The 21171-nt window shown below is 40.6% G+C and overlaps 1 protein-coding gene across 1 annotated transcript; it reads left to right on the forward strand.

The window, feature by feature from the left end:
• The first annotated feature begins 3148 nt into the window (after positions 1-3148).
• POLR2D (RNA polymerase II subunit D) lies at positions 3149-20795 on the forward strand. Its single transcript, XM_003416706.4, has 4 exons — positions 3149-3268; positions 11785-11965; positions 18726-18821; positions 19801-20795. The coding sequence occupies exons 1-4, from the start codon at positions 3196-3198 to the stop codon at positions 19877-19879; spliced, it is 429 nt and encodes a 142-aa protein (XP_003416754.1). The 5' UTR covers positions 3149-3195; the 3' UTR covers positions 19880-20795.
• The last annotated feature ends 376 nt before the right edge of the window (positions 20796-21171 follow it).

Here is a 21171-nt window from a genome sequence, read left to right on the forward strand (position 1 = left end):
AGGCACTCAAAATACCCAGTGGCTGCAACAATAGACTCCAGCATACTGATGATTGTGAAGATAGCACAGGACCAGGCAACAGTTCGTTCAGTTGTGCACGGGGTTGCCATGAGTCAGAGCCCACTGGACAGCAGCTAAGAATAAAGGCACTTGAGAGGAGGTAGCATAATCTGGTATAATAACCCTTGAGGTCAGCCTGTGGAAGGGCAGGGCAGGCTTCCTAAAAGAAGTGGATGTTAAAGTATCTGGTTCGACCTCCATGACGGGGGGAGGGGAGGGTTCAGGTAGAGGTAAACAACAGTGTGGGCACCAGCGTGATGGTATGGATACCCTCTCAGGAGGTCACACTGATACAGGCCAAGCTTTTAAGCCTGGGTCAAGTCTGTGACTCTAAATACAGTTTTTTGGAGGTTTTCACACTTGGAAGCCAAGGGATTTTTGCAGAATCACACAAAACCCCCGTATACTTCATCCCTTTGTATCCCCAAAAACTAAACCTGTTGCCATCAAGACGATTGTGACTCATAGCAACCTTATAGGACAGTGTAGAACTGCCTCACAGGTTTTCCAAGGAGCAGGTGGTGGATTTGAAGTGCTGACCTTTTGGTTAACAGCTGTAGCTCTTAACCACTGTGCCACTAGGGCTCCTTTGTATCCCTAAGGACTGTACTAATAGCAAAAGGGAGAAGGTTACATGTGAATGGAACACTGGCAGACAATCACTTGTTTACTCCATTGGCCTCCTTTGTAGCACTTACCAGCAGACTTTCAGCGGCAGGTACCTTTTTTTTTTTTTTTTAATGAATGAATATCTTAAATTGGGAGACTCTGTTCAAAAACTTTGAGTATATGGAGAACTGCGAAACATCATCATTCTCTTTTAGGGGTAGAACACCTAGGTCCAGAAAGAAAACATGACAGATTCAGCCAACAACAACAAGGGTCCTTTGAGAAGCCCTGTAAAAGGTTGCTATTAATTTGTTTTTATTATTCTTTTTATTTATTTTTATTATTCCTTTGATTGAAAAGACACAGCAACATTAATGAAAAATGTACTACAGCAAACATTGTTTGACGTTTGTATACCACAAATAACCCATTACTATTGAGTCAACTCTGACTCATGCAACTCCATGTGTTTCAAAATAGAACTGCACTCCACAGGATTTTCAATGGCTGTAATCCTTCAGAAGTCCATGCCAGACCTTTCTCGCATGGTGCTGCTGGGTGGACTTGAACTGCCATCCTTTCAGTTAGTAGCCAAGTGCAGTTTGCACAGCCCACGTTTGTAAAAGGTCTGTATAATTACATTTTCCTTCACTTCCCCAAAATAATACAATGAAAATGACATTTAAGGATGCTGAAATATGAATTTACCTTAAACAGTGAATATTCCTCTTGTACTTGACAATTTCTTTCATGTTACTCTTTTCCCCATCTCTGAACAATACCAACGCTGTTCCTCCCCAAATCCTCCTGTGGCCTTGTCACTTGTAGCGGAAAGTGGCCTTTTTTCCTCCATATCCTCCCATAGCACTTTGTTTTCTTTTCCCTCATACCAGTCGCCACTTTCTTTTATTATGGATAATGTCTAAATCTTGCATCAGCTACTTTTTGTGAGCATCTTGGGGGTAAGACCTGTAACTGAAAACTCCAAGGCCTTTCACATAAGTGTTTATAAAGGTTTCTTGAATGAAAGTATTATGGATAAACTAACCTATGAAACATCACTATACATATTCTTTATTATTTGCTCTTTTCTCTTCACATGTTGACTTCCCTCCTATTGTCTGTGCACTGAAGATACCAAGTGGTGGTACCCAACTAGCCCTTGGGTTGGCACACAGTAAGGTCTGGCAAGTAGTAGGTGTTCCATAAAGATCTGCTGGACAGATGAAGAATGAACTGGAGAGAACCTGACAGAGCATTTCAGGCCCCTTTCTGCCACTCAGCTGCTGTGTGACCACGGGCTCCACATCAAGTCATCTGTTGTGGGGTTTTAATGAACTGTACAGGAAATCACTTTGAAAACACTAAAAAGCTCTGCCAATACTATAACCAAATTAAAAAACAGACACACACACACACACAAAACCCAAACCTGTTGCTGTCCAGCCAATTCTAATTCATGGTGATCCTGTATATTACACAGCAGAAGTGCTCCATAGGGTTTTCTTGGCTGTAATCTTCACGGAAGCCAGGCCTTTGTTTCATGGCGCAGCTACGTGGATTCCAACCACCAACCTTCAGGTTAGCAGCCTACTGCAAACTGTTTATGGCACCCAGGGACTATGCCAATACTACATAACCTCTTACTTTGCCTAGTGCATTTCTTTTAGAAATACAAATACAGGGCAAATCAACCTTTTAACAAATTCTAAGTCAAAGAATACAAGCACATCAGAGTGAACCTTACTGACCGCCTAAATATTGTTCACTGCTGAGTCAAGCAATGCTCTGATTAGTTCCTTTATTCCACAACCTTTTGTTTTCTTTGGACTTGAAAATAACATCTTTTTGTTAAATTTTCTACCCAGAAAAAAAATATCATCCAAATGTTCCAACAGGGATGTTAAAGTTCTTTCGGTATTGCTGTTCACTTGCCCAGAAGTAATAGATAATCCACTATAAATGAATCAATTTTTTAAAGTGCTTAAGACATTTAAAAAAAAAAAAAATTCCACCCTAAGCCTTCAGTCTCCCAGGCAGTTCTCCTTCCAGTAGCGCATTCCGGTATCTCATCTAACCCTTTCCTCCGCCCCGGGGGGTGGTGTCCTTATCCACGCTTCACAGGTGATGAAGCTGAGGCTCACATGAGACCTAATGTCCAAGGATGAGCAGCGAGGGGATACTGGACAAGGGGAAGGGGGCACGGTTTCTCCGGACGGGGGCCAAGCGGTAGCAGGTTGCCCCTCCGCGGCGCGAGCCCGGCTCTAGGAGCCTCACGGCCCTGGACGACGCGGGGCACCCCGCACAGCACCACCGGTTGCCGTGAAGTCCGCTCTGTCTCACATCGACCCTCTGAGCCCATCGCTGTCATTCTCGGCAGCGCCCGTTTAGCCCCTGTCTCAAATTGGCCTCCCGGCTCCGCCACCTCCCGCCAGATCACGCCCCTTCCCAAGACCCCGCGCGTGACCGCAGCCGGAGACTCCACACTTCCGCTTCCGGTGGCGCCCGGAGCGGCGCGCTGTTGAGATGGCGGCGGGCGGCAGCGATTCGCGGGCGGGCGACGTGGAGGAGGACGCTTCGCAGTTGATCTTCCCCAAAGGTGGGGCAGGGCTGCTCCGGGCTGACCGACTCCCTCCGGCCGCAGCTTCGCGTGGTCGCCTCAGGCCTCGCGGTTCACCCTGCCTGCCCAGGGCTCGGCGTCGGGAGGGAGGGAGGCAGGGAGGAGGCCGGGGCGGGCACCTGCCGGGTGCCTTTGGAGGTATGGAGCCAGCCAGATCCACTTCTCAGCCCCGCACCTTCGGCGCTGAGCCCCGGGCAGCCCGGGCGGGAGAAGTAGGGGAGCTCCTCGCGGTCGTGATCGCTCCTAGCCTGGCCTGGCTCACCCTCGGCCTGCCCGGGAGGGTGGGGGCTTCGGACCGGTCTACGGGAGTGTACAGCAAGCCCAGCTCCACGCTGCCTTCTGGGCGGCGGCCTCATGCTGCCTGTGGTAACAGTGTGGAATGCTTGAGCGTCATGACAGGTAGAGCAGCCTTGTTATCAGGGAACGCCTTCCGGTTAGTGGAACGGATCTCACTTTAATTTGGAATGCCAAAATGAGCAGGAGCCTTAGGATTTTAAAAGATGACCTTACCATTTAAGAAGTATGTTTGGTTTAGTGCAGAAAGGGAGGCATCCCTACTTTGGCCTATTTTTCAGCAGTCTTAAAGGCGTTGACAGTAACAATAAACTTTTTGTATTCTTATTAGTAACTCTTGTTTAGGTATCTTTTTGCATTGTGTTAAAATGTGTATCAAAACCAATTTGCTGTTTTCAGCTAGTCTGAAGTGTACAGTTCAGTAACATGAATCACATTCACTAGGCTGTGTAATTCTTACAGCTTTCGGTTTTCAAACTTTATCACCTCGGAGGAACCCAAAACCCCATTGTCCTCGAGTAGATTCCGACTCAGGGTGACCCTATAGGACGGAATAAAACTGTCCATAGGATGTTTAAGGAGCTGCTGGTGGATTCAAACTGCTGTCCTTTTGGTTAGCAGCCACGCTCTTAATCAGTGCACCACCAGGGCTCCCCAAACAAGCCCCAAAACCAAACCAAACCCATTGCCCACAATCAGTTGCGACCCTATAGGACAGAGAGGTTCCAAGGAGCACCTGGTGGATTCGAACTGCCTACCTTTTGGTTAGCAGCTATAACACTTAACCACTATATTACCGGGGCTCCCCAAACAAACCCACTACCCCTTAAACAGTAACTCTCCATTCCCTCCTCCCCCATCTCCTGCTAACTACTGATAAACTTTTGTCTCTGTGCCTGTCCTGGTCTAAATATTTCATATAAGTGGGATCATACAGTATTCATCCTTTTGAGTCTGACTTACTTCACTTCACATAACCCAGTGTGTGTCAGAGTAGAGCTGTGTTCCACAGGGTTTTCAATGGCTAATTTTTCAGAAGTAAATCACCAAGGACTTTCTTTCTAGGGACCTCTGGGTGAACTTGAACCTCCAGCCATTCAGTTAGCAGCCGAGTGTTAACTGCTTGTACCAGCTATTCATTTAATGTAATGTTTTCAGGGTTCATCCATACAGTCACATACATAAGAATGTAATCTCTTTGTGGCTGAATAATATTCCTTTGTACATATTTACCAAGTTTTGTTAATCCATTCATCTTTCCATCTTTTGGCAGTTGTGAATACTGCTGCAGTGAGCATTAGTGTACAAATATCTATTTGAGTCCCTGATTTCAAGTATTTGGGAATAACTGTATATTTAGGAGTAGAGTAGCTGGCTCATATGGTAGTTTAATATTTTGAGGAACCACCAAACTTTTTTACTGTCCCGGACCACTTATCATTCCCACAAGCAATAGATGAGCAATTTCTCCCGTCTTCACCGACACTAGTCATTTTCCATTTTTCTGATAATAAACCAAAAAAAACCAAACCAATTGCCATCAAGTCAATTCTGACTTATAGTCACCCTGTAGGACAGAGTAGAACTGCCCCATGGAGTTTCCAAGGAGTCGCTGGTGGATTTGAACTGCCAGCCTTTTGATTAGCAGCTGCAACACTTAACCACTATGCCACGAGGATTTCCTTTTCTGATGATAGCCATCCTAATAGGAATGAAGCAATATCTCAGTGTGGTTTTTATTTTCATTTCCCTAATGACTAATCCCCCATGTGTCTATCAGTTTGTCGTACTGTGGGGGCTTGCGTGTTGCTGTGATGCTGGAAGCTGTGCCACCGGTATTCAAATACCAGCAGGGTCACCCATGCCAAACAGGTTTCAGCTGAGTTTCCAGACTAAGACAGACTAGGAAGAACGACCTGGCAGTCTACTTCTGAAAAGAATTAGCCAGTAAAAACCTTATGAACAGCAGAGGAACACTGTCTGATATAGTGCCGGAAGATGAGCCGCCAGCTTGGAAGCACTCAAAACATGCCTGGGGAAGAGCTGCCTCCTCACAGTAGAGTCTTCTTTAATTACGTGGATGAAGTCAAGCTTTTGGGACTTCGTTTCATATGCATGTGAAAGCTGGACGATGAATAAGGAAGACCGAGGAAGAATTGACGTCTTTGAATTGTGGTGTTGGCGAAGAATATTGAATGTACCATGGACTGCCAAAAGAATGAACAGATCTGTCTTGGAGAGAGTACAACCAGAATGCTCCTTAGAGACAAGGATGGTGAGTCTATGTCTCACATACTTTGGACATATTATCAGGAGGAATCAGTCCCTGGAGAAGGACATCATGCTTGGTAAAGCAGAGGGTCAGCAAAAAACAGAAAGGCCCTCAACGAGGTGGATTGACACAGCAGTTGCAACAGTGGGCTCAAGCATACCAATGATTGTGAGGATGGCACAGGACTGGGCAGTGTTTCATCCTGTTGTACATAGGGTCGATATGAGTTGGAACTAACTCGACAGCAACAAATGACTAATGATGTTGAGCATCTTTTCATGTGCCTGTTGGCCATTCATCTGTATTCACTGGAGATATGTCTCTTTAAGTCCTTTGTCCATTTTTTCATTGGGTTGTTTTTCTTGTTGAGTTGTGTAAGTTCCTTATGTATTCTGAATATTTCACCCTTTACAGATATATATTTTCTCCCATTATGTAAGGCTGGCTCTTCACTTTCTTGATAAAGTCCGTTGATGCACAAAAGTTTTTAATTTTGATGAAGTTTATTTTGTCTTTTGTTGCTCATGTTTTCAGTGTCATATCCAAGAATCTGTCGTAAAAAAAAATCTAGGTCCTGAAGCATTACCCCATGCTTTCTTCTAAGAGTTCTATGGTTTTAGTTCTTATATTTAGATCCTTGATTTTTGAGTTAATTTTTGTATACAGTGTGAGTTATGGGTCCACCTTCATTCTTTTGCATGTGGACATCCAGTTTCAGCATTTGTTGAAGAGACTGTTGTTTCCCCCATTAAATAGATTTGGCACCCTTGTCAAAAATTAATTGCTCATAGATTGCATGCGTTTATTTGTTGATTCTCAATTTTATCCTATTGCTCTATATAGCTTTATAAAACCAAACCCATTTCCATCGAGTCGATTCCGACTTACAGCAACCCTATAGGACAGAGTAGTACTGCCCCATAGAGCTTCCAAGGAGTGCCTGGCGGATTTGAACCGCTGACCTCTTGGTTAGCAGCTGTAGCACTTAACCACTATGCCATCAGGGTTTCCTATAGCTTTATAGTGCATCTTTAAATTGGGAAGTGTGAGTCTTTCAAATTTGTTCTTCTTTTTCAAGAATGTTTTGACTATTTGGGGCCCCTTGCAGTTCCATGAACTTGAGGATTGGCTTTTCCATTTCCACAAAGAAAGCTGTTGAGGTTTATAGAAAGATTGAATTGAATCTGTAGATTGCTATGGGTATGTGTTCTTTAAATTCTTTTAGCAGTGTTTTATAGTTTTCAGTGTGTAACTCTTCTGCCTCCCTGGTTAAGTTTATTCCTAGGTATTTTCTTCTTTTAGATGCTATCGTAAATGGAGTTGTTTTCTTTATTTCCTTTTCAGGTTGTTCATTGCTGGTTTATAGAAAGACAACTAGTTTTTGCTTTAAATATTGTACCCTACCACTTTGCTGAATTTGCTTATTAGCTCTAGTAGCTTTCTTTTGGATTCTTTGGAGTTTTCTCTACATAGTATCATGTCATCTGTGAATAGAGATAGTTTTACTTATTTTCCGACTTGGATGCCTTTTATTTCTTTTTCTTGACTAATTGCTCTTGCTAGAACTTCCAGTACAGTGTCGAATAGTGATGGTGGAAGCGGGCATCCTTGTCTTAGTTCAGATCTTAGAGGGAAAGCTTTCAGTCTTTCACCATCGAATATGGTGTTAGCTCCTAGTTTTTCATAAAGGCCCTTTATTATACTGAGACATTTTCATTCAGTTCCTAGTTTGTTGAGTGTCAGTTGTCTTTTCTGCATCACTTGAGATAATCATGTGGTCCTTGTCCTTTGTTCTATTTATGTGGTTTATTACATTGATACGTTGAACCAGAATAAATCCCACTTGGTTATGGTGTATAGTTTTCTTTTAATATGCTGTTTGATGTCATTAACTATTATGTTGTTGAGGATTTTTGCATCTATATATTTTCTTGTGGCATCCTTGTCTAGCTTTGGTATCAGGGAAATGCTGGTCTTATAGAATGAGTTAGGAAGCATTTTCTCCTCTTGTATTTTTCGAAAGAGTTTGAGAAAGATCAATATCAATTCTTTACATGTTTGGTAGAATTTCCCAGTGAGGCCATCATCCTGGACTTTGTTGGGAGGTTTTTGATTACCAGTTCACTGTCTTCCCTTGTTATGGGTTTGCTTAGCCTTTTAATTTCCATTTTCTAAGGCTGTCTTCATGCTGCAGCCTCAGAGACTTGAGACTTACCAGGTAATTAGTTGTTTTTGTTTTTTGCCTCATGTCACTTTGTCACTTTTTGCTCGCAGTTGGGATTTTGTGAGTCATGCTAAGGAGCCCTGGTAGCACAATGGTTAAGTGCTTGGCTGCCAACCAAAAGGTTGGGGAGTTTGAACCCACCCTGGCTTCATAGGGGAAAAGACCTGGTGATCTGCTCCCATAAAGATTTGCAGACTAGGAAACCCTATAGTGCCGTTCTACTCTGTCCTGTAAGGGCTCTGAGTCAGAATCGAGTAAACAGCACACAGCAACAACAGTTCTGCTGTGTAATACCTTTCCACTTACTGCTCTGAGCTGGTAGTTTCTTCACTTGTACTAACACCACCTCAGAGAGTTGAAGATGGAAAGAGACACATTTTAGTCCCAGACTAGGCACTCAGTTTGATATTTCCCGTATGATAATTTCTAGGCTAATGGACTGGAAAGAAAGGTGCTCTGAGGTTCTTCCTGGTCAAACTCTACTGCTGTCAGGTTGGAAATTAAAAGTAGCTGCTGGTCAAAATATTCTATAACAACAACAACAAAAACCAAACCCATTGCCATCAAGTTGATTCCAACCATAACGACCCTATAGGACAGAGTAGAACTGCCTCATAGGGTTTCCAAGGAGCTGCTGGTAGATTCAAACTGCTGCTGTTTTGGTTAGCAGCCAAATGCTTAACCACTGGGCCACCAGGGCAGTAATTAAAACAACACAATTCTGGTGTGTTAATAGACGTATAGACCAATGGAATAGAATAGAGTCCGGAAATAAATTCATACATCTCCGGTCAGCTGATTTTCGGCGGGAGTGCTCGGTCCGTTCAGTGGGGAAGGAAGTCTCTTCAACAAATGATGCTGAGAAAATTGGATTTTCACATGCAGAAGGATGAGTCAGGTCCCATGGCTCACACCATACACAAAAAACAATTCAAAATGGATCAAGGATGTAAATAGGAAATCTAAAACCGTAAAATTCTTAGAAGAAAATGAAGAAGTGAGGTTGTAAGACCTAGTTTTTAACGATGGATTAAGTATGACAGCACAAGCAAGAAAAGACAAAATAGATAAATGGGACTTCATAAAATTAAATACTTAATCAAATGCTATATCCACAAAGTGAAGATATAACTACAGATTGGGAGAAGATTTTCGGAAACCGTGTATCTGATGTTACCAAAAAAAACCAAACCCAGTGCCGTCGAGTCACAGCGACCCTATAGGACAGAGTAGAACTGCCCCGTAGAGTTTCTAAGGAGCGCCTGGCGGATTTGAACTGCCGACCCTTGGGTTAGCAGCTGTAGCACTTAATCACTACGCCACCAGGGTTTCCATGTCTGATGTTAGGTGCCATCAAATCAATTTTGATACATAGCTACCCCATGTAATACAGTAGAGCTTCCCCATAGGGTTTCCTAGGCCGTAATCTTTATGGGAGCAGATCACCAGGTGTTTCTCCCATGGAGCTGCTGGATGGGTTCGAACAACCAACTGTTGTACTACCAGCGTTCCTTAAATATGTGATAAAGGTGTAAGATCCATAAATATATTTTAAAAACTTCTTACAACAAAAAGACAAACAACCCAATCAAAAAATGGGTGGAAGACTTGAACAGACATTTGACCAGAGAGGATATTCAGATGGCCATTAAACAAATGAAAAGATGCTCAATGTTATTTGGCCATTACCAAAAAAAACCCGTTGCCATTGAGTTGATTCCGACTTATAGTGACCCTAATGAACAGAACAGAGCTGCCCCATAGGATTTCCAAAGAGCGCCTGGTGGATTTGAACTAACAGCCTTTTGGTTAGCAGCCGTAGCTCTTAACCACAACGCTACTAGGATGGAGATGCAAATCAAAACTAAATGAGATATCGCCTCACCCCCATTAGGGTGGCAGTGATCAAAACAACAGAAAATAACAGGTGTTGGCAAGGTTGTGGAGAAACTGGAACCCTTATCCATTCCTGGTGGGAACGTAAAATAGCGTAGCTATTGCGGAGAACACTTTGGCGGTTCTTCAAAACGTTGAGCATAGAACTACCATGTGACCCAGAAATCCCAACCCTAGATATATACACAGAAGAAGTGAAGGCAGGAACACAAGCAGAAACCTGTACAACAGTGTTTCACCATAGACAAAAGGTGGAAACTGAAATGTTCATCAACAGATAAATAAAAAAATATGTATATGCACACAATGGAGTATTATTCAGCCATAAAGAGAAAAGAAGTTCTGATGCATGCCACAACGTAGATGAACCTAGAAAACATGCTGAGTGAAATAAGTGAGTTACAAAAGGACAAATACTGTATGATCTCACTTATATGAAATAAGCAAATACACAGAAACCAAAGATTATTGGTGGTTACCGGGGGTGGGGAAAGGGGGAGTTTTGCTTAGGGAGTAGTGAGTTTATGTTAATAATAGTGGAATATATTGGGAAAGGCCAGCAATAAAGGTTACACAACATGAAGAATGTAACCAGTATCTCTGAATTGTCGTTTTGGAAATTGTTGAATTGCTGAAGGTTTTGTTTTGTATATTTTTGCCACAATAAAAAAGTAAAAAAAAAAGCTTTTGAGTGCTTATTATATTCAATAGCAATAAGTATTTTTCAAATAAAAGTAGTTTCTTATTTGACTGTGCATGTTATAAAAGTGAATCTTGTCAGCAAGGTGAGGCTGTTGTCTGGACTGTGACATCATCTGGTGGAGTTGTCAGTGATCACCCTAACAGTAAGCACAACCTTATCACATGCAAATGCAAAATGCAAGGAGTTTGGCATTTCCGTCACTGTTGCTTCCCCTTCATCATCGTGCAGTGTTATAAACCTGAATAGGACATGGTCCCTGTGCTGGGGGCACTTCCTGACAAACGGGAACGGTAGATCCAAACCAGCTCTAACTCTTTGTGATAAGTACTAGGAATATATGTTCCTGTGAGATTGTAGGGAGAGAATGATTTTCCCAAAGGGATAATAGCATGTTTAACAGTGCTTTTCTGAAAATATAAGAAAAGGTTGCCACATATTATGTTACGGAGTCCTGGGCTTCTTTTTTTCAGACCTAATTTTTAAAGATTGCTTCTAGGCATTCCTGTTGGTCAAGAGGATTCTTTTAAATGAATATAAAGGGTAAGAGATTTGGGTAAAATGGTGAGTTGAATTGGGTTTAGTCGATAGGCTGCATTAGACTCTGAAATCTGGACGGTGGGGGCTTCCAGCCCTTTTTTCAGTGCCTGGCAGTCCATAATAGGTAGTGACCTGGTTTAATAGTAAATAATAGATTTGTGCAGGTACAAAAATAGAATTGGGGGTACATTATTCACATGTGTTTCCAGACAGTTGGCCTTCCCTAGCATGTGGTAACTCTTAAAATTGAGAGTATAATATAAAGATTCATGTAAGCTGTAAATAAATAACTTCTGGTTATGCTCCATTGTGAGTTCAGTAACTAGACTAGAATTATATTGTTTTTTAATAGCATGTCCAGGTCAGGCTCCTTGATGTCAGAAGCTGTCTAGGCCAAATTACCCAAATTGTAGTAGTTAGTGGACGCCAGTGTACCTTGTGGTGTTCTAGTGTGGATGGAAGCAGCAACGTGGAGTATAAGGCCTCTGAATTTCTGCAGGGGCAAAGACATAAAACGAAATTTAGAAGCAGACTTTTGAATGAATATTTATCTGACGTGCTTCTCCCAGAGTTTGAAACAGCTGAGACACTTCTCAATTCCGAAGTTCATATGCTTCTAGAGCATCGAAAGCAGCAGAATGAGAGTGCAGAGGATGAACAAGAACTCTCAGAAGTCTTCATGAAAACTTTAAACTACACAGCCCGTTTCAGTCGTTTCAAAAACAGAGAGACCATTGCCAGTGTCCGCAGGTAAGTGCTAAAAGATATTTATTAATCTGAAGTATTGGGCGTCTGAAGGAGCCCTGGTGGCACAGTGGTTAAATGCTCAACTGCTAACCGAAAGGTCAGTGGTTTGAACCCACCAGCCACTCCACAGGAGCAAGATGTGGCAGTCTGCGTCAGTACAGAGCACAGCCCTGGAAACCCTGTGGGGCAGTTCTGCGCATCCTGTAGGGTGCCTATGAGTTGGAATCAACTCAGTGGCAACAGGTTTGGTTTGATTTTTTTTATTGGGCATCTGGATGTAGAATGCTGTCCTCATCCTCCTCCCTCTCCCTTCCCTCACATGATCTGTGAGTTTAATGTATCTAAAATAATGCTTTTGTCAGAAAATTTTTAATTTCTTATAAGGAACTTCTGTTAGTAGGTTGGTGAGTATAGCTCTGCAAACTTTTTCCATGTAATCGCATGCATATACATGCAGCTTAAAAATATGTGTGTATATATATATATATATATATAGCATTGTTTTATAGAGGATTTTTCATTCTTAAATAAAATGGGCTTATTTATTATTCATCTAAAACGTCTTAGAGATCTTTGTGCGTTAATGCATATAGGTCTGATTCTTGAGGACCGTTCTTTCTGCATTTTGCTTTTACCTTTCAAACGGTGACTGACTTTGAGGACTTCTTTCTGTTGGGTTGGATGTACCTTGGGAAATGCAAAGATGTGTTGTGGCATGTAGGAGGCCGCAGAGAAACAGCTCTTCTTCCTAAAGTATCAGTTTTACTTGATGGTAGGTAATTTAAAACATTTTAATATTAAAGCAAGCATACCAGCATATTATGAAGTAAAACAAAAATGTGCATGAATTTTTAAATTAAATCATAAGACTTAAAAACTTGAAGTTCTAGAAAGCCATTTCAGCCTATGCTTTTAGGTCCCCTGGGTAGGACAGACATTCGTTTGTTTTACTTTGGTGAAAATATTTGAGCAGTGCTATCCTAGGGAAAAGGCAGATGGACAAAAAGACAACAATACGCAGATACTTTTTAGAGAGCTATTTATAATAACTAAAGATAAAAAAAAGCAAACTAAACATTACCAAAAAAAAATTTTTTTTTTTTAAAAGACAACAATACGCAGATACTTTTTAGAGAGCTATTTATAATAACTAAAGATAAAAAAAAGCAAACTAAACATTAAAAGCAGTGATTAAATGAATTGTGGTAGATCCATTTGATATGGATTACTTTAGCACCATTTAAAATTGTGGTAGAAAATGAAATTGAAAGATGTTCGCATCTGTTAAGTGTGGGGAGAATGAAGGTGATAAACCAGTGTAGGAATTACACTCTGCTTTTCAAATAGTGTGTATACATGAGGGAAAGATTGGAAGGGAATAGGTAGAGCTTCCATGAAAAATTAACAGACTATTGGACCTAAAAGATGACTTGCATAAGGGAAAGTGGAGGTAGGTATTCATGAGTAAGAGGTCTTAATATTATAAAAGTTATGTGTACATTTAATGCCGTTCTAAACCTCCAAGGGATTTTTTAGGGTGAGAGCAAGTTTAATAAAATGATATTAAGCTTGTAAGAATTATCAGTACATTTTCAAAAAAGAATGACAGTAGTTAAAATAGTGTCACGTTGGCATCAGAATAGACAAATCATTTGAACAGACCTTTGAAGGTTCAGGAACAGACTCATATATAAATCTCCTCTCATATTTTATATTACTCCATTAATTGTTGGGGAAATATTTTGAAACTGAGTTTCTCATACCTTACAACAACATGAATTCCCAGTATTTACATGTAAACTATGATTCACAAAGTTGCTGGGTGATAACAAGAGTGAACATACATATTATCATGGCTGTGGTATGGTCAGCAAGACTTCTGAGTGGGGGAAAATTGATAGACGATAGCTGAATGTAAGCTTCCGGATGGTAGGAACGTCATCTACCACTGTTTTGATCTCGTTGTAGGCACTAAATAAATATTTGTTGAATAAATGAATTTGTACATACATCTTCCCTATATCAAAATAAATACCATATATAAAATGTAAGTATGAATCAACTCGAAAAGGGTTGATATCTTTATTATTAAAAGTTCTTAGAAATAAGAAGGATGACACTCAGTTTTTAAAAAATGGGCTTAGTCTATAAATGTTGAATGTACATAAGAACTTCAAATGGCAATTTTATTCATATAAAGTAATATTTATTCTCAAGAAAATTTAAAAAATGGTAATATACCTAAGTAGATTTAAAAGATTAAAAAGTAATAGTGGTGGCCCTGAGATACTCCATAAACCTTGACCTGAAACTACCCCCTGAGGGCACCTTTTACATAAATAATAGATTGGCTCATAAAGAATATTAACAGTGAGTACTATGCATCTTTAAAGAATCGTCTATATGAGACCAAATGGTCAACAGTTACTCTAAAGCAAAGATAAAAGAGTAAGGAGACAGAGAAACCAGATTACTGGCAGTGAAACATTCAGAAGGGAATTAATGAGAATGTTAAAACATTGTGAAAAATGTAACCAATGTCTCTGAACAGTACGTATAGTAATTGTTAAACAGGAATCTAACTTACTGTGTAAACTTTCAGTGAAGACACAAAATATTTTTAAAGAGTGGTGGTGGGATATTTTGGAAGAGGTTGTCTATAATGGCAGCACAACATAAAATGTAATCAATGTCATTGAGTTCTTCATATGGAAGTTGTTGTAAACACACTTGAATTCTTTGCTGCTTCGAATGTGCATTGGTAAAGCCCTTGTAGGACACAACTTTGACACTGTCTCAAAAGCCTTCAAAAGGGGCATATCCTTTGATAATTCTACTTGCGGGAATTTATCTTTAAAAAATACAACTAACCAAGTGTACATAGAAGTATTTGGATGCATTTACAATGAGGTTCAAACAGTGTTACTTAAAAGTGTTCAATTAAAATATGCAAAAAATATGCATGCGCCTTAGCGAGTATGGTGAGACTTGATTTCACATACTTTGGACGTGTTTTCAGGCGGGACCAGTCCCTGGAGAAGGACATCATGCTTGGTAAAGTAGAGGGTCTTCGAAAAAGAGGAAGACCCTCAATGAGATGACTTGACACAGTGGCTGTAACAGTGAGCTCAAACATAACAATTATGAGGTTGGCTCAGGACCGGGCAGAGTTTCATTCTGTTGTACATAGGGTTGCTGTGAGTTGGAAAAGACTCGATGGTGCCTAACAACAACAACGTGTGTGTGTGTGTGTGTGTGTGTGTGTTTATAATATGCAGGTAGTCCCCAATTTAGGATGACTTTGTTGTGAGTTGGTTCTGACATATGTTGAATACCCTTTTTTTTTTTTTAGTTTTCATTATTATAGCCATTTATTATCAGTATCTTATAAATCCAGTCATTGTCTTTGGGGTTGGAAACGTTACATATAAACTTACAGATATATTTTCATAATATGTAAAAAAAAATACCCAAATCATAAAAATTTAGGCCAAGGATGAAAAAGAGTTGGACGACGTTGGCAGTAATAACTCCACTTGTGGGAGGGTCTAGATGATCTCTGGAAATGGGAATGGCGTTTCTAGTCAGAACATTGGCGATAGTTGTCTGTATAGTCGTTTTCTTTTCTTCTTCCTGTATTTTCCGGTAACATTTCAGTACTTCCTGAATCTGCCTATTAACTTTAGCAAAGCGATCAGCTTTTGGTCCATGTTTTCAAGCAACTGATTCCCTTTATTTAGTTTAGAAAACTATATGGCAGTGATTTGCACAGTAAATTGTAAAATTGAGCACCTGTGAGTGAACATCTGAGAATGATAAAATCAGCAAATTACACGCTGCAACATTGTACGTGGTACATATTACTACCGATAAGATATATCCCCCAGAAAATAGGATGGTTGTAAGTGTGGTTCATCTTAACTTGAATGTGTCATAAATCGGGGACTACACGTGTATATATACGTGCATACATATGTACATATGTATATATATGTTAGTTGCCGCCAAGTCAGTTCCACCTTACGGTGATCTCATGTGCAGAGTAGAACTGCTCCAGGTTTGCAAGGCAGATCTTTCAGAAGCAGGTCACCAGGCTATCTTCCAAGATGCCTCTGAATGGGTTTGAACCACCAACCTTTCTGCTAACAGTTGAGTGCTTAACTGTGCTATCCGGGGACTGGCTGTCTCCCTCTTTGTCTCTTTCCCTATGTGTGTGTAAGTAAGTAAAAAGGGCAGAAAAGTCTCTATAAACTTTTTTTTTTAATTGAGCTTTAAGTGAAAGTTTACAAATCAAGTCAGTCTCTCATACAAAAACTTTTATACTCCTTGCTACACACTCCCAATTGCTCTCCGCCTAATGAGACAGCCCACTCCCTCCCTCGACTCTCTTTTCGTGTCTCTTTCACCAGTTTCTAACCCACTCTACCCTCTCATCTCCCCTCCAGGCAGGAGATGCCAACATAGTCTCAAGTGTCCACCTGATCCAAGAAGCTCACTCCTCACCAGCATCCCTCTCCAACCCATTGTCCAGCCCAATCCATGTCTGAAGAGTTGGCTTCAGGAATGGTTCCTGTCCTGGGCCAACAGAAGGTCTGGGGGCCGTGACCACCGGGGTCCTTCTAGCCTCAGTCAGACCATTAAGTCTGGTCTTTTCATGAGAATTTGGGGTCTGCATCCCACTGCTCTCCTGCTCCCTTAGGGGTTCTCTGTTGCGTTCCCTGTCAGAGCAGTCATCGGTTGTAGCCAGGCACCATCTAGTTCTTCTGGTCTCAGGCTGATGTAGTCTCTGGTTCATGTGGCCCTTTCTGTCTCAGGCTCGTGATTACCTTGTGTCCTTGGTGTTCTTAATTCTCCTTTGATCCAGGTGAGTTGAGACCAATTGATGCATCTTAGATAGCCGCTTGCTAGCGTTCCATGAACTTTTAACACTGTTTATTTCTAGATAGTAGAATTTCAGATGATTTTTCAGCTTTGTGGCATTTTTTGTGTGTGTGTTTGGAAATAAGCATGTGCTCATTTTACTGTGAATTCCATCACATACACACTACATTATGAACCTCTTCCCGTGTCACTAAGTGTACAGTATTTTCTTTATGAAATGAAAATCCCTTTATTAAATGATAAAAAGTTACAAATGTGTGAGTATATATTCAGAAACAGAAAAAATGTTTGGAATGGTGTACTAAAATGATAACATTGTGTCTAGGTGGTGTTATGGGTGGCTTTTAATTTTCTGTCATTATAAAGTTGTAACACTGATTAATGACGAATTTGTTTATAATAGAGTGATGAGCACAGTAAACATTTTGTTTCCTAATGAATAATTGGGATAATTGAAGGTCCTCTCTGAAACCAGTTTTTTTTTTTTTTTTTACTTTTTTTTTTATTTGTGCTTTAGGTGAAAGTTTACAGCTCTACTTAATTTCTCATACAAGAATTTATACACATACTGTTATCTGACAGTAGTTGCAGTCTCTGTAATGAGACAGCATGCTTCTCCTTTCCACATAGTATTTCCCATGTCCGTCCAACCAGCTCCTGTCCATTCCTGCCTTCTCACCCTGCGTCTGGACAGGAGCTACCCATTTAGTCCCGTGTATCTGCTTGAACTAAGAAGCACACTCTTCACAAGCACTATTTTATGTTTTAGAGTCCAGTCTAATCTTTGTCTGAAGAGTTGGCTTCGGGAATAGTTTTACTTCTGGGTTTACAGAGTGTATGGGGGCCATGTCTTTGAGGGTTCCTACAGTCTCAGTCAGACCGTTAAGTCTGGTCTTTTTTATGTGAATTTGAGTTCTGTACCTCACTTTTCTCCTGCTCTGTCAGGGACTCTGTTGTGTTCCCTGTCAGGGCGGTCATTGGTGATAGCTGGGCACCATCTAGTTCTTTTGGTCTCAGGCTGATGGAGTCTCTGGTTTACGTGGTCCTTTTGTCTCTTGGGCTGATATTTTCCTTGTGTTTTTGTTGTTCTTCATTCTCCTTTGCTTCAGGTGGGTTGGGACCAATTGATGCATCTTAGATGGCCGCTTGATAGCTTTTAAGACCTCAGACACCATTCATAAAAGTGGGATGCAGAACATTTTCTTAATAAACTTTGTTATGCCAGTTGACCTAGATGTCCCCTGAAACCATCACCTCCAGACCCCCGCCCCTGCTACTCTGACTGAAACTAAATTTATCATAGATAAGCTTCATTTTAAGAGCTTGTTGTTAGTTGCCACTGAGCTAGATGCATGAAAATCCAAGATATATTTTAACAGTGTTCTTTTATGTAGTTTGAACATTTTTAGTACATTTAAAATAAGATGCTGTTTACACATATATTTGTACAAAGTAGGGTATGCTTGTATTTATTTAATCTTACATAATTTTAAGTAACATTTTGTCTAAGTCAAAATTGGTAACAAAGGAAGCAAGAGAGCATGGTAACGAAGAGCAGGGAGCAACAATATCAAATCCGGGGCCAAAGATTTTTGTATACTCCCTGAGGTATAGCGGTTTTTCAAAGGTCGTGGTAGCAGGGACTGGTCCGCCCTGGGGTGCACTCTTCACTTTCATTGTCGCTATCTGACTTCCCCAGAACTTCCTGTTCTTCAGGAGTTGGAACAGGAAGTGATTTGAAAGCAAAATTTTGCAGCCATACCTAGCTGTATTGGAAAGATTGTGATACCCTACTTCTTTTTTTTGCTGGGTATGTTTGTTTCCCCTTTTCCTGTTGATCATTCTTTGATTTTTTTGTTTTAATTTTCTTCCCTACAATCAGCTTGTTACTCCAGAAGAAGCTTCACAAGTTTGAGTTGGCCTGTTTGGCCAATCTTTGCCCAGAGACTGCTGAGGAGTCTAAGGCTCTGATCCCAAGGTTAGTAGTGGATGTGATAAGTATTATGAATTTTGGATAAATTCCTGTAGGTAAAGTTAATCTGTCTAAAAGTGTGTGTGCATTTAAAACTTAGGTAGATAATGTCAATATTGAATGAGAATGTCTTTTTTGATAATGTATGAAATGATGGTTTTATACCATAAGTATTAGCAAGAAGGTAGAACAGCTGGAACTTTAATACACTGATGGTAAGAGTGTAAATTATAAATTAGTACTGTCACTTTGGAGAGCAATTTGGCAAAACCTAGTAAAGTTAAAGATGAATATATCCTATGACCCCCAAATCCTTTCCTGTGTACATGCCCTAAAGCACCTCCCTCCGGTTCACAAGAAGACATGTTCCAGTGTTCACTGCAGCATTGTTAGTAATAGCGGAAATTGGAAAACAGTTTCTCGGTGAACAATAGATAAAATGTCATAAAATGTGAATGATACAGCAGGGAGAAAATTAATGGATTAGAATAAAATGGAATAGTATGAACAAATGCTAGAGGAATTTTAAGAGAAAAAATTGCAGGTGGATGCTATTTCTCATAACGTTTAAAACCAATGCTATATATTGCTTGTGGATATATATATATATAGTTAGGTATAAAAATATGTATAAGACTGATAAATACCAACTCTGGGAAAGGGAAAGCGACCATACTAAGGGCCATCAGTTGTTTCTCTCAGGTTTTATTAAAGAAATCAAGCTCAAATAGGGCTAATTGTTAAGGTTCGACTCGACGGCAGTGGGTGAGTTTATTAAGGTTAACTTATTTACTGTGCCTTTCATATGTTTGTGATATTTCCTACTGTTTTTAAAAGGAAAAGTGTAGTTGAATGGTAAGGATGTCAGTGTTTAGGCGTAAATGGAAAGGTGGGCACGTGGTGCTCACAGGTGAGCATACACTGAAGACTGTGAGAGACTTGTCATTTGCTAAATCACCGATTTGTTTTGGTTTTCTTCTCCTAGCCTGGAGGGGAGGTTTGAAGATGAGGAACTGCAGCAGATTCTTGATGACATCCAGACAAAGCGCAGCTTCCAGTATTAATACCGAAACATCCTGGTGGGACCACACCCCTGGTACAGCACCACCTTCCCAGGGTGTGGGCTGACCTGCACAGAGATTCTACTCAGAAAACAGCTGGGCTTGCTTTGGGATGCGGCTTGGTTTTTGTTTAGGTTGCCATTTCAAACTTGGCTGTTAAACCACGGTAAGGGTGTCATCTTCAGGGGCCTTGCAGTGGCTTCCTCAGCTTGCTAAATCTTCTCCAACCTCTGGGAAGGGTTAGGTAGGGTGATCCGCATATAGGCCATGCTGTTGACTACCTCATCCTGTGGTATTTGGCCCCTGTGTTATTTTTTATCCTTAGTAATTCATGTTTTAATTTCAGTGTGTTTATAGTTTTTGAAATGAGAACATGACAAGAAGCTCACGATGAAAAACAGTTAAAACCAAGGTTAATTGTGCTGAGTGTTGTGGGCCTTCAGGTAGGCAGGTAACTTCGTCTTTTTGGAATGTGGTTTTGGAGTACGTCAAGACCTCACTTTGTCACCCCAAATGAAGATTTTTTCCTTCATAGATCAGACTTGAGGGTCTGAACACTTTGGAGCCTCCTCCTGTGGGACATACCTTCCACATCTTTGGGCTTGTTCGTTAGCAACAGGCAGTCTACAATGGGTGGGACTTGGAGGGAAAGAATCCGCTGCTTCCAGAGCCATTGCAGTGAAGACAATTGATGTAAGGCTAATTGGGAGAAACAGTTTAAAATCTGTACATTGTAGCTTTGATTTCTCTGAAGGGAGGTATATCTGTTTTCTTCACAGTGTGGGGGTTTTTCTTGGGGGCACTTGCCGTATTCACGATCTGAAGAAAAGACTGGAGAAAGAACCAAGTTGACTTTAAAGGTCAAGATTGTTTTATGTCACCTGTTGGTTAAGTCAAAAATAAACTTATTTTCATAATCTCTTGTAGTTTTTTTTTTTAATTGTACTTTAGATGAAGGTGTATAGAACAAACTAATTTCTCATCAAGCAGTTAGTACACACGTTGACATTGGTTAACAACCCCACAATACGTCAAAACTCTCCCTTTTCAACCCCAGGTTCCCTATTACCAGCAGCTCTTGCAGTTTTTGAAATAACATGGTTTTTAAGTAACCAACTGTTTTTTTTTAATAGCTCATTCTTTTTTTCTATTCTCTGGCTTTATCATAATTTATTTAATCAATTACAAACAGTGCTATAGTGATTATGCACATGTAAGGATATACGTATATGTTAAATTCCTGAGTCCAAGGGTACGGCATTTAAAATTTTGATAGAAATTATAAATTATCCTTT

The sequence above is a fragment of the Loxodonta africana genome, chromosome 6 (genome assembly GCF_030014295.1).
Source record: "Loxodonta africana isolate mLoxAfr1 chromosome 6, mLoxAfr1.hap2, whole genome shotgun sequence".
In the NCBI taxonomy this organism is placed as follows: domain Eukaryota; kingdom Metazoa; phylum Chordata; class Mammalia; order Proboscidea; family Elephantidae; genus Loxodonta; species Loxodonta africana.